General features: G+C 47.0%; 1 protein-coding gene across 3 annotated transcripts in view; it reads right to left on the reverse strand.

Annotated features, from left to right (window-relative positions):
• nme7 (NME/NM23 family member 7) overlaps positions 1-14769 on the reverse strand; it is a 102128-nt gene that overhangs the window by 9564 nt on the left and 77795 nt on the right. For all 3 annotated transcript variants that reach the window (XM_045696635.1, XM_045696636.1, NM_001141095.1), the window contains one exon: positions 3872-3979. In XM_045696635.1, the coding sequence (XP_045552591.1) occupies positions 3872-3979 (108 nt within the window). The remainder of the gene's footprint in view (positions 1-3871; positions 3980-14769) is intronic.

Genomic DNA, 14769 nt, shown 5'->3' on the forward strand with positions numbered 1-14769 from the left:
CTCGCTGAGTCTCTCTCACTGAGTCTCTCAGCACTTCACTGAGTCTCTCTCACTGAGTCTCTCTCACTGAGTCTCTCAGCACTTCACTGAGTCTCTCTCGCTGAGTCTCTCTCACTGAGTCTCTCTCACTGAGTCTCTCTCACTGAGTCTCTCAGCACTTCACTGAGTCTCTCTCACTGAGTCTCTCTCGCTGAGTCTCTCTCACTGAGTCTCTCTCACTGAGTCTCTCAGCACTTCACTGAGTCTCTCTCACTGAGTCTCTCTCACTGAGTCTCTCTCACTGAGTCTCTCAGCACTTCACTGAGTCTCTCTCACTGAGTCTCTCTCGCTGAGTCTCTCTCACTGAGTCTCTCTCACTGAGTCTCTCAGCACTTCGCTGAGTCTCTCTCACTGAGTCTCTCAGCACTTCACTGAGTCTCTCTCGCTGAGTCTCTCTCGCTGAGTCTCTCTCGCTGAGTCTCTCTCGCTGAGTCTCTCTCGCTGAGTCTCTCTCACTGAGTCTCTCAGCACTTCACTGAGTCTCTCTCACTGAGTCTCTCTCACTGAGTCTCTCAGCACTTCGCTGAGTCTCTCTCACTGAGTCTCTCTCACTGAGTCTCTCACTGAGTCTCTCTCACTGAGTCTCTCTCACTGAGTCTCTCAGCACTTCACTGAGTCTCTCTCACTGAGTCTCTCTCACTGAGTCTCTCTCACTGAGTCTCTCAGCACTTCGCTGAGTCTCTGTCACTGAGTCTCTCTCACTGAGTCTCTCTCACTGAGTCTCTCTCACTGAGTCTCTCTCACTGAGTCTCTCAGCACTTCACTGAGTCTCTCTCACTGAGTCTCTCTCGCTGAGTCTCTCTCACTGAGTCTCTCTCACTGAGTCTCTCAGCACTTCACTGAGTCTCTCTCACTGAGTCTCTCTCACTGAGTCTCTCTCACTGAGTCTCTCAGCACTTCGCTTAGTCTCTCTCGCTGAGTCTCTCTCACTGAGTCTCTCTCACTGAGTCTCTCAGCACTTCGCTGAGTCTCTCACTGAGTCTCTCTCACTGAGTCTCTCAGCACTTTGCTGAGTCTCTCTCGCTGAGTCTCTCTCGCTGAGTCTCTCTCGCTGAGTCTCTCTCGCTGAGTCTCTCTCGCTGAGTCTCTCTCGCTGAGTCTCTCTCGCTGAGTCTCTCTCGCTGAGTCTCTCTCGCTGAGTCTCTCTCGCTGAGTCTCTCAGCACTTCGCTGTATTCGTCAAGCCCTCTCTCTAGACATGGTTTTAAAAGTTGTGAAATCTCACAGTAATGATGTTGCTGTGAGCTCAAGGTTTTATTTTTTTTTACAGTCTATGGCTCAAGGAAACTGCAGACACGGTGTGATCTGAGCTATCTGATTGGCCAGCTGTTGGCCTATAGGTGCACTTCACTTGCTCTCTGGGCCTGCTGGGTAGGCAGAGTTCTACCTTCAGATACCTGAAATGAGGGCTGGGCGATATGGCCAAAATATATCATGGTATTTGATGTTTAGCAGTCTGTATAGCAGTCCTGTCTAACATAACATAAGTATGTTTTTTGCTATAGTCCTGTCTAACATGCATTACCTCAGGGTGGCCACACATATATTATAAATGATTTCAATGTGTCTTTCTCCAATTCAGATTGTTTTCTACTGTTCAATTCAACTTCAATCGAAAATTATTTCCTGCATTTCCATCAATTTCTGCATTTCCTGCACTCATTTGCGATCATTTCCACACTGCAAAAATGACTAAGGCCTAGATTTTTAACCAAATGTTGCAATTGCGATTTAGATCAAAAAACACTTGGGTGAACTTTTGGAATCATTGAAATATTATGTTTATTATAATTCTATAGTCAGAATATAAATTATAGTGGGCACTTTGAATACAGTGTTGTCTGACATGACAACGAATGAAAACGCCATGGATGAGTTATTTTAACAGGGTAGGAACCAAAGTGATGTTCAGTGTTTCCTAGGGGACCCTATAATCTTTGGCTACATTAAATATTTATTCATATAGATAACATATTCATGCTTCGCCTATTCCTCTTTGATTCAGAAGATACTGTTGTACAAACAACATGCTGATTTAATACAGCCTGATACCAGTGCTGGTGGAGGCTTAAATACAGGCTGTGTAACAGTATGTTAGACAGGACTATATATTGAACCTTTATTTAACCAGGCAAGTCAGTTAAAGAACAAATTCTTATTTTCAATGACGGCCTACCGGGGAACAGTGGGTTAACTGCCTTGTTCAGGGGGCAGAACGACAGATTTCTACCTTGTCAGCTCAGGGGATTTGAACTTGCAACCTTTCGGTTACTAGCCCAACGTTAGACAGGACTATAGCAGTATGTTAGACAGGACTATAGCAGTATGTTAGACAGGACTATAGCAGTATGTTAGACAGGACTATAGCAGTATGTTAGACAGGACTATAGCAGTATGTTAGACAGGACTAAAGCAGTATGTTAGACAAGACTATAGCAGTATGTTAGACAGGACTATAGCAGTATGTTAGACAGGACTATAGCAGTATGTTAGACAGTACTAAAGCAGTATGTTAGACAGGACTATAGCAGTATGTTAGACAGGACTATAGCAGTATGTTAGACAGGACTATAGCAGTATGTTAGACAGGACTATAGCAGTATGTTAGACAGGACTATAGCAGTATGTTAGACAGGACTAAAGCAGTATGTTAGACAGGACTATAGCAGTATGTTAGACAGGACTATAGCAGTATGTTAGACAGGACTATAGCAGTATGTTAGACAGGACTATAGCAGTATGTTAGACAGGACTAAAGCAGTATGTTAGACAGGACTATAGCAGTATGTTAGACAGGACTATAGCAGTATGTTAGACAGGACTATAGCAGTATGTTAGACAGGACTATAGCAGTATGTTAGACAGGACTATAGCAGTATGTTAGACAGGACTATAGCAGTATGTTAGACAGGACTAAAGCAGTATGTTAGACAGGACTATAGCAGTATGTTAGACAGGACTAAAGCAGTATGTTAGACAGGACTAAAGCAGTATGTTAGACAGGACTATAGCAGTATGTTAGACAGGACTATAGCAGTATGTTAGACAGGACTATAGCAGTATGTTAGACAGGACTATAGCAGTATGTTAGACAGGACTAAAGCAGTATGTTAGACAGGACTATAGCAGTATGTTAGACAGGACTATAGCAGTATGTTAGACAGGACTATAGCAGTATGTTAGACAGGACTATAGCAGTATGTTAGACAGGACTATAGCAGTATGTTAGACTGTTTCCAGTGTAGTGGTCCGCTCCGTTCTGGGCCGAAGTGGTTCGTCTGGGCCCTGGAATGTGTTAGGCAGCTCAGCCAGTCACCAGGCTAATGATTAACAAGGAGCCATTTGTCCCTACGGCTACGCTGCTCAACAGATCAGGAGCTCTCTCTCTCTCTCTCTCTCTCTCTCTCCCTCTCTCCCTCTCTCCCTCCCTGCCTGCCTCCCTCCCTCCCTCCCTCCCTCACTAAACAGTAAGTTTGTTTCTAAATGGCCAGCTATTCTTTCCCAGTGGGATCAGTAGCGGCTCGTCATGAGACTGTCCCGCTGTTGCTGCTTTAGCCTGTATCCCAAAAATGGCACCCTATTCCGTATATAGTGCACTACGTTTAAACCACGGCCTATTAGGCCCATAGTGCACTATGTAAGGAATAGGGTGCCAATTTGGGACCCAGTTCCATTCTGTTCCTGGTCTGGTCACTGTGAGATACAAACCAGCAGTCTGAATGGCTACTCCTCTTCGTATGAGCTTCGGTGCCAAACAGATGAATGATTGTGGGTTTAAGAGCTACTCTGAAATACTAAATGTGTGGGTGAATGAGGCGCCAGTATGTATCTACCTCCAGTACCCCGTCTTCGGGAAGGTCAGTGCAGTGCACAGCATTCTGCACTTTGGTTTTACCATACAGAGCTCTTAACGAGGAGGGCCGAAGATGACGAGCAATCTCCTGGGAAAGAGAAAAAAAACATTTGTTAGCATGGTCCCATAAACATGAAGGGTGTTCATTTCTACAGCCCTATATGTCTCAGAGACTAAGTGACTGTGCTCTGGCCCTATATGTCTCAGAGACTAAGTGACTGTGCTCTGGCCCTATATGTCTCTGAGACTAAGTGACTGTGCTCTGGCCCTGTATGTCTCTGAGACTAAGTGACTGTGCTCTGGCCCTATATGTCTCAGAGACTAAGTGACTGTGCTCTGGCCCTATATGACTCAGAGACTAAGTGACTGTGCTCTGGCCCTATATGTCTCAGAGACTAAGTGACTGTCCTCTGGCCCTATATGTCTCAGAGACTAAGTGACTGTGCTCTGGCCCTATATGTCTCAGAGACTAAGTGACTGTGCTCTGGCCCTATATGTCTCAGAGACTAAGTGACTGTGCTCTGGCCCTGTATGTCTCAGAGACTAAGTGACTGTGCTCTGGCCCTGTATGTCTCAGAGACTAAGTGACTGTGCTCTGGCCCTATATGTCTCAGAGACTAAGTGACTGTGCTCTGGCCCTATATGTCTCTGAGACTAAGTGACTGTGCTCTGGCCCTATATGTCTCAGAGACTAAGTGACTGTGCTCTGGCCCTATATGACTCAGAGACTAAGTGACTGTGCTCTGGCCCTATATGTCTCAGAGACTAAGTGACTGTCCTCTGGCCCTGTATGTCTCAGAGACTAAGTGACTGTGCTCTGGCCCTGTATGTCTCAGAGACTAAGTGACTGTGCTCTGGCCCTGTATGTCTCAGAGACCAAGTGACTGTGCTCTGGCCCTGTATGTCTCAGAGACCAAGTGACTGTGCTCTGGCCCTGTATGTCTCAGAGACTAAGTGACTGTGCTCTGGCCCTATATGTCTCAGAGACTAAGTGACTGTGCTCTGGCCCTATATGTCTCAGAGACTAAGTGACTGTGCTCTGGCCCTATATGTCTCAGAGACTAAGTGACTGTGCTCTGGCCCTATATGTCTCTGAGATTAAGTGACTGTGCTCTGGCCCTATATGTCTCAGAGACTAAGTGACTGTGCTCTGGCCCTATATGTCTCAGAGGCTAAGTGACTGTGCTCTGGCCCTGTACGTCTCAGAGATAGGGCTCTGAGACTGTAGACCACACAGATAGGGCTCTGAGACTGTAGACCACACAGATAGGGCTCTGAGACTGTAGACCACACAGATAGGGCTCTGAGACTGTAGACCACACAGATAGGGCTCTGAGACTGTAGACCACACAGATAGGGCTCTGAGACTGTAGACCACACAGATAGGCCTCTGAGACTATAGACCACACAGATAGGGCTCTGAGACTGTAGACCACACACATATAGGGCTATGAGACTGTAGACCACACAGATAGGGCTCTGAGACTGTAGACCACACAGATAGGGCTCTGAGACTGTAGACCACACAGATAGGGCTCTGAGACTGTAGACCACACACAGATAGGGCTCTGAGACTGTAGACCACACAGATAGGGCTCTGAGACTGTAGACCACACACAGATAGGGCTCTGAGACAGTAGACCACACAGATAGGGCTCTGAGACTGTAGACCACACACAGATAGGGCTCTGAGACTGTAGACCACACAGATAGGGCTCTGAGACTGTAGACCACACACGGGCTCTGAGACTGTAGACCACACAGATAGGGCTCTAAAACTGTAGACCACACAGATAGGGCTCTGAGACTGTAGACCACACAGATAGGGCTCTGAGACTGTAGACCACACAGATAGGGCTCTGAGACTGTAGACCACACAGATAGGGCTCTGAGACTGTAGACCACACAGATAGGCCTCTGAGACTATAGACCACACAGATAGGGCTCTGAGACTGTAGACCACACACAGATAGGGCTCTGAGACTGTAGACCACACAGATAGGGCTCTGAGACTGTAGACCACACAGATAGGGCTCTGAGACGGTAGACCACATACAGATAGGGCTCTGAGACTGTAGACCACACAGATAGGGCTCTGAGACCGTAGACCACACACAGATAGGGCTCTGAGACTGTAGACCACACACAGATAGGGCTCTGGGACTGTAGACCACACAGATAGGGCTCTGAGACTGTAGACCACACACAGATAGGGCTCTGAGACTGTAGACCACACAGATAGGGCTCTGAGACTGTAGACCACACAGATAGGGCTCTGAGACTGTAGACCACACACAGATAGGGCTCTGAGACCGTAGACCACACAGATAGGGCTCTGAGACTGTAGACCACACAGATAGGGCTCTGGGACTGTAGACCACACAGATAGGGCTCTGAGACCGTAGACCACACACAGATAGGGCTCTGAGACTGTAGACCACACACAGATAGGGCTCTGAGACTGTAGACCACACACAGATAGGGCTCTGAGACTGTAGACCACACAGATAGGGCTCTGAGACTGTAGGCCACACAGATAGGGCTCTGAGACTGTAGACCACACAGATAGGGCTCTGAGACTGTAGACCACACAGATAGGGCTCTGAGACTGTAGACCACACAGATAGGGCTCTGAGACTGTAGACCACACAGATAGGGCTCTGGGACTGTAGACCACACAGATAGGGCTCTGAGACCGTAGACCACACACAGATAGGGCTCTGAGACTGTAGACCACACAGATAGGGCTCTGAGACTGTAGACCACACAGATAGGGCTCTGAGACTGTAGACCACACAGATAGGGCTCTGAGACCGTAGACCACACACAGATAGGGCTCTGAGACTGTAGACCACACACAGATAGGGCTCTGAGACTGTAGACCACACACAGATAGGGCTCTGAGACTGTAGACCACACAGATAGGGCTCTGAGACTGTAGGCCACACAGATAGGGCTCTGAGACTGTAGACCACACAGATAGGGCTCTGAGACTGTAGACCACACAGATAGGGCTCTGAGACTGTAGACCACACAGATAGGGCTCTGGGACTGTAGACCACACAGATAGGGCTCTGAGACCGTAGACCACACACAGATAGGGCTCTGAGACTGTAGACCACACAGATAGGGCTCTGAGACTGTAGACCACACAGATAGGGCTCTGAGACTGTAGACCACACAGATAGGGTTCTGAGACTGTAGACCACACAGATAGGGCTCTGGGACTGTAGACCACACAGATAGGGCTCTGGGACCGTAGACCACACAGATAGGGTTCTGAGACCATGCCGTTTGCTCATTTTAACAGAGGAACACTAACCAATAGTACTGTTTGTCCATCTTGAGACTCCATAGCCAGTATACACTTCCTCAAAATAGTCAGAAATGGATCTAAGACAACTCAAGAAATCTGTCATTAATTCAGACTTTTTTTTTTTTTTTTTTGCCAAAGAGATCTTAGTTGCGCAATTTCGCATCTAACTAAGACGTTTGGTGCAGTATTTCTCAAGTGAAAAAATATGCGTGAAAACGATTCGTCTTTCGTTGAATGATAACAAACACTTAATTGAAGAATCCCTACTGTTGACCAATCACCGACGATGGGGCGTAGACTTCAGCGCCTACTGTTGACCAATCACCGACGAAGGGGCGTAGAGACTTCGGCTACCGACTTCCGGCTTGCCTCCGGATTTTTTTCTCTCTTCACGAACAGACCAACAACAACAAAAACCTTGCCAAAAACCAAAACTAACAAAAAACATCACAAAATGTCTTCATAATTTGGCATGAACTGCTCCAAACTATTTCGGATGGGGAGCATGCGGACACCTTAACAAAGAGAGAAAGCATTCCCAACGAGCGACAACATGCTTTACAGTCTAACTGTTTGCTCTCACTCAAAAGACAGGATCCAGTGTTCCCGAGAGGCTCAGCGGTCTAAGGCACTGCATTTCACTGCAGTCCCTGGTTCCAGGCTTCATCACATCCGGATGTGATTGGGAGTCCCATAGGGTGGCGCACAATTGGCCCAGCGTTGTCTGGGTTTGGCCGGGTTAGGCCGTCATTGTAAATAAGAAATTTGTTCTTAACTGACTTGCCTGGTTAAATAAAGGTAAAAAAATATTTGCGAAGTTCCTCCCATTCTTCTCTGCAGATCCTCTCAAACTCTGTTTAGGTTGGATGGGGAGCGTCGCTGCACAGCTATTTTCAGGTCTCTCCAGAGATGTTTGATTGGGTTCACGTCCGGGTTCTGGCTGGGCCACTCAAGGACATTCAGAGACTTGTCCCGAAGCCACTCCTGTGTTGTCTTGGCTGTGTGCTTAGGGTCGTTGTCCTGTTGGAAGGTGAACCTTCACCCTAGTCTGAGGTCCTGAGAGCTCAGGAGCAGGTTTTCATCAGGGATCTCTCTGTACTTTGCTCCATTCATCTTTCCCTCCATCTTGACTAGTCTCCCAGTCCCTGTCGCTGAAAAACATCCCCACAGCATGATGCTGCCACCACCATGCTTCACCGTAGGGATGGTGCCAGGTTTCCTCCAGACATGACGCATGGCTTTCAGACCAAAGAGTTCAGTCTTGGTTTCATCAGACCAGAGAATCTTGTTTCTCGTGGTCTGAGAGCCTTTAGATGCCTTTCGGGAAACTCCAAGCGGGCTGTCATGTGCCTTTTACTGAGGAGTGGCTTCCGTCTGGTCACTCTACCATAAAGGCCTGATTGGTGGAGTTCTGCAGAGATGGTTGTCCTTCTGGAAGGTTCTCCCGTCTCTACAGAGGAACTCTGGAGCTCTGATAGAGTGACCATCGGGTTCTTGGTCACCTCCCTGACCAAGGCCCTTCTTCCCCCGACTGCTCAGTTTGGCCGGGCGGCCAGCTCTAGGAAGAGTCTTTGTGGTTTCAAACTTCGGAGGCTACGGTCTTCTTGGGGACCTTCAATGCTGCAGACATGTTAGTGTATGAGGGAGATGAACCCTCCATGGGTTTATAGTGTGAGGGAGATGAACCCTCCATGGGTTTATAGTGTGAGGGAGATGAACCCTCCATGGGTTTATAGTGTGAGGGAGATGAACCCTCCGTGGGTTTATAGTGTGAGGGAGGTGAACCCTCCATGGGTTTATAGTGTGAGGGAGATGAACCCTCCATGGGTTTATAGTGTGAGGGAGGTGAACCCTCCATGGGTTTATAGTGTGAGGGAGATGAACCCTCCATGGGTTTATAGTGTGAGGGAGATGAACCCTCCATGGGTTTATAGTGTGAGGGAGATGAACCCTCCATGGGTTTATAGTGTGAGGGAGATGAACCCTCCATGGGTTTATAGTGTGAGGGAGATGAACCCTCCATGGGTTTATAGTGTGAGGGAGATGAACCCTCCGTGGGTTTATAGTGTGAGGGAGATGAACCCTCCGTGGGTTTATAGTGTGAGGGAGATGAACCCTCCGTGGGTTTATAGTGTGAGGGAGATGAACCCTCCGTGGGTTTATAGTGTGAGGGAGATGAACCCTCCGTGGGTTTATAGTGTGAGGGAGATGAACCCTCCGTGGGTTTATAGTGTGAGGGAGATGAACCCTCCGTGGGTTTATAGTGTGAGGGAGATGAACCCTCCGTGGGTTTATAGTGTGAGGGAGATGAACCCTCCGTGGGTTTATAGTGTGAGGGAGATGAACCCTCCGTGGGTTTATAGTGTGAGGGAGATGAACCCTCCATGGGTTTATAGTGTGAGGGAGATGAACCCTCCATGGGTTTATAGTGTGAGGGAGATGAACCCTCCGTGGGTTTATAGTGTGAGGGAGATGAACCCTCCGTGGGTTTATAGTGTGAGGGAGGTGAACCCTCCGTGGGTTTATAGTGTGAGGGAGATGAACCTAGCCTGCTGGAGCCTGCCTAGCCTGCTGGATGCTACCTAGCCTACTGGATGCTGGAGCCTGCCTAGCCTGCTGGATGCTACCTAGCCTGCTGGATGCTACCTAGCCTACTGGATGCTACCTAGCCTGCTGGATGCTACCTAGCCTACTGGATGCTGGAGCCTGCTGGATGCTACCTAGCCTACTGGATGCTGGAGCCTGCCTAGCCTGCTGGATGCTACCTAGCCTACTGGATGCTACCTAGCCTACTGGATGCTGGAGCCTGCTGTTTACCAACTCCCTTCCATATTGGCTGCATGGAGCTCGAGCTCAGGAGAGCAGGAGGGAGGGAGAGAGAAGAGCGGGAGGAGCACGGGAGAGAGCAGAGAGAGAGAGAGAGAGAGACAGAGAGAGAGAGAGAGAGAGAGGAGAGCGGGAAATTAGGGGGGAGATTTTCTCAGCGCTGAAATAATTCCTGCCGAAAGTGGGCTCTCTGTAATTGCATTAGTTACCCACAAGTGACCTGGCAGTGGGAGAGCTTAATTTAATTTTAATGAGCCCTACAGAGCGCTAAAACCCTTGTTCTCACAACCATTAGCTTTGGTTGAGAATAATCAGCCTGGACAGTTGCTTCAGAACTAGCTAGGCTATCTCATAATACTGCAAGGTCCTATGGAGTTCATACCAAACACGGTTGGATCCTTTTTGGAAAAACAACCTTTAGATATGAGGCTTGATCTTTGTTTTGGACAGATTCTGACTGTGCTTCTCTGTCTGTTTACTGACAGTCTGACATCACTTTAACCCTCTTAATCCCTGCCCCCGTATAAATAACTGTAACCTTGCCCGGCACCATTAAAAATAATGGCTCACAAAACATCAATACTGATGGACGCTGTCAATAACGTCACCTAGACGCCCTGCACGGAGGGACAGGGACAAATCCTACTTCCTCCCTTTCTTCCTGCTCTATCTCTGTATGTGTTTGTTGACACCGTGAGGCTTGTTGTACCCGTGCCAGGTGACCAATAGACAGCTGGTCTTACCTATCTGTTAGAAGAAACGCTTCAAATACAACAAAACCGTCTGTCTCTCTGCTCTAATCGAGTAAAATGTACTAAACCAATCCTACTTCTGTTTCCATATTCAACCATGAATGATGCTGTAAAACGGTGCTTCCCTTCAGGAACCCAGGGACTTCCTGCCTCTGTTTAACTGGACTACGAACTGATTTCTGGTGCTTCCCTTCAGAACCCAGGGACTTCCTGCCTCTGTTTAACTGGACTACGAACTGATTTCTGGTGCTTCCCTTCAGAACCCAGGGACTTCCTGCCTCTGTTTAACTGGACTACGAACTGATTTCTGGTGCTTCCCTTCAGAACCCAGGGACTTCCTGCCTCTGTTTAACTGGACTACGAACTGATTTCTGGTGCTTCCCTTCAGAACCCAGGGACTTCCTGCCTCTGTTTAACTGGACTACGAACTGATTTCTGGATTCAGTCCACCTTTACAATTTAAAACAGAACATCATTTTTGGTGAAAGTGAGATTGTTAAAGTTTGTCTTTAGGAGATGTTTTGATGTACAGTACTAACATGCATTGGCCCATGAAATGACCACTCCAAAAAAACAAAATAAAATCTCCTAAACATGCCAACTTTGTAACAGCATACAGAAGCAGCAGTGTCTCCTCCTGTCCCTGCCAGGGTCCTGTTCTCATGGACTGCGTTCCAAATGGCACCCTATTCCCTATATAGTGCACTACTTTGGGCAAGCAGCCATGGATGTTCTGATGATGTAAGAGCCATCTAATTAAAGAACGATTAAAGCCTGAGGGCATGACGGGAATCACCCCACTGCCATGGTTACCACCACCTCTAGTGTCTCTCTCTCGTCTCCATCTGTCTGTCTCTCGTCTCCATCTGTCTCTCTCTCTCTCGTCTCCATCTGTCTCTCTCTCTCTCTCCATCTGTCTGTCTCTCTCTCGTCTCCATCTGTCTGTCTCTCTCTCGTCTCCACCTGTCTGTCTGTCTCTCTCTCGTCTCCATCTGTCTGTCTCTCTCTCTCTCTCTCTCGTCTCCATCTGTCTGTCTCTCTCTCTCCATCTGTCTGTCTCTCTCCATCTGTCTGTCTCCCTCTCTCATCTCCATCTGTCTGTCTCTCTCATCTCCATCTGTCTGTCTCTCTCTCTCGTCTCCATCTGTCTGTCTCTCGCTCGTCTCCATCTGTCTGTCTCTCGCTCGTCTCCATCTGTCTGTCTGTCTCTCTCTCGTCTCCATCTGTCTGTCTGTCTCTCTCTCTCGTCTCCATCTGTCTGTCTCTCTCTCTCTCGTCTCCATCTGTCTGTCTCTCTCATCTCCATCTGTCTGTCTCTCTCTCTCTCTCTCTCCATCTGTCTGTCTCTCTCTCCATCTGTCTGTCTCTCTCTCTCTCTCGTCTCCATCTGTCTGTCTGTCTCTCTCTCATCTCCATCTGTCTGTCTCTCTCTCTCCATCTGTCTGTCTCTCTCTCTCTCCATCTCTCTCTCTCTCTCTGTCTGTCTGTCTGTCTCTCTCTCGTCTCCATCTGTCTGTCTGTCTCTCTCTCTCTCTCGTCTCCATCTGTCTGTCTGTCTCTCATCTCCATCTGTCTGTCTCTCTCTCTCCATCTGTCTGTCTCTCTCTCATCTCCATCTGTCTGTCTCTCTCTCTCCATCTGTCTGTCTCTCTCTCATCTCCATCTGTCTGTCTCTCTCTCTCGTCTCCATCTGTCTCTCAATTCATTTCAATTCATGGGGCTTTATTGGTATGGGAAACATATGTTAACATTGCCAAAGCAAGTGAAGTAGATAATAAACACAAGTGAAATAAACAATAAAAATGAACAGTAAACATTACACTCACAGTTCCAAAAGAATAAAGACATTACAAATGTCATATTATGTACAGTGGGGAAAAAAAGTATTTGATCCCCTGCTGATTTTGTACGTTTGCCCACTGACAAAGAAAGGATCAGTCTATAATTTTAATGGAAGGTTTATTTGAACAGTGAGAGACAGAATAACAACAAAAAAATCCAGAAAAACGCATGTCAAAAATGTTATAAATTGATTTGCATTTTAATGAGGGAAATAAGTATTTGAACCCCTCTGCAAAACATGACTTAGTACTTGGTGGCAAATTGATCCAACCCAATCATTATTTCCAGTTGTCCCTTTGTGACAACACTGATGGTCGACCTCTTCATCTCCAGGCGAGTTAGGGAGCAGGTCACCTGGTGGCTAGGAACAGAGCCAGTACTCATGGTCGCGGAGCCAGTACTCATGGTCGCGGAGCCAGTACTCATGGTCGCGGAGCCAGTACTCATGGTCGCGGAGCCAGTACTCATGGTCGCGGAGCCAGTACTCATGGTCACGGAGCCAGTATTCATGGTCACGGAGCCAGTACTCATGGTCACGGAGCCAGTACTCATGGTCACGGTAGCCTTCCACAAGCTTCCCACAATAAATTGGGTGAATTTTGGCCCATTTCTCCTGACAGAGCTGGTGTAACTGAGTCAGGTTTGTAGGCCTCCTTGCTCGCACACACTTTTTCAGGTCTGCCCACACATTTTCTATAGGATTGACGTCAGGGCTTTGTGATGGCCACTCCAATACCTTGACTTTGTTGTTCTTAAGCCATTTTGCCACAACTTTGGAAGTATGATTGGGGTCATTGTCCATTTGGAAGACCCATTTGCGACCAAGCTTTAACTTCCTGACTGATGTCTTGAGATGTTGCTTCAATATATCCACATAATTTTCCTACCTCATGATGCCATCTATTTTGTGAAGTGCACCAGTCCCTCCTACAGCAGAGCACCCCCTCAACATGATGCTGCCACCCCCATGCTTCACGGTTCGGATGGTGTTCTTCGGCTTGCAAGCCTCCCCCTTTTTCCTCCAAACATGATGGTCATTATGGCCAAACAGTTCTATTTTTGTTTTATCAGACCAGAGGACATTTCTCCAAAAAGTACGATCTTTGTCTCCATGTGCAGTTACAAACCGTAGTCTGGCTTTTTTCTGGCGGTTTTGGAGCAGTGGCTTCTTCCATGCTGAGCGGCCTTTCAGGTTATGTCGATATAGGACTCGTTTAACTGTGGATATAGATACTTTTGTACCCGTTTCCTCCAGCATCTTCACAAGGTCCTTTGCTGATGTTCTGGGATTGATTTGCACTTTTCGCACCAAAGTACATTAATCTCTAGGAGACAGAACACGTCTCCTTCCTGAGCGGTATGACGGCTGCGTGGTCCCATGGTGTTTATACTTGCGTACTATTGTTTGCACAGATGAACGTGGTACCTTCAGGCATTTGGAAATTGCTCCCAAGGATGAACCAGACTTGTGGAGGTCTACAATTTTTTTTCCTGAGGTCTTGGCTGATGTCTTTAGATTTTCCCATGATGTCAAGCAAAGAGGCACTGAGTTTGAAGGTAGGCCTTGAAATACATCCACAGGTACACTTCCAATTAACTCAAATGATGTCAATTAGCCTATCAGAAGCTTCTCAAGCCATGACATAATTTTCTGGAATTTTCCAAGCTGTTTAAAGGCACAGTCAACTTAGTGTATGTAAACTTCTGACCCACTGGAAGTGTGATACAGTGAATTATAAGTGAAATAATCTGTCTGTTAACAATTGTTGGAAAAATGACTGTAGATGTCCTAACGGACTTGCCAAAACGATAGTTTGTTAACAAGAAATTTGTGGAGTGGTTGAAAAACGAGTTTTAATGAGTCCAACCTAAGGGCATGTAAACTTCCCACTTTAACTGTTTCATCTCATTTGAATTTCCTGTTCAGACGTTTATTATACAACAGAATCCTCCAACAAAATATCATTTAATTTGAACTAAAAAAATTATGTTAAAATTCAGAGTCATTTGTTAACCTCTTTGTTCTGATCAGATTTCTGTTTTCAGCAGATCTACAAATGGTTAGTAATGGTTTGTAATGGTTAGTAATGGTTAGAAATTATTAGCAATGGTTTGCAATGGTTAGTAATGGTTAGAAATGGT

The sequence above is a fragment of the Salmo salar genome, chromosome ssa16, assembly GCF_905237065.1.
Source record: "Salmo salar chromosome ssa16, Ssal_v3.1, whole genome shotgun sequence".
Classification (NCBI taxonomy): Eukaryota; Metazoa; Chordata; class Actinopteri; order Salmoniformes; family Salmonidae; genus Salmo; species Salmo salar.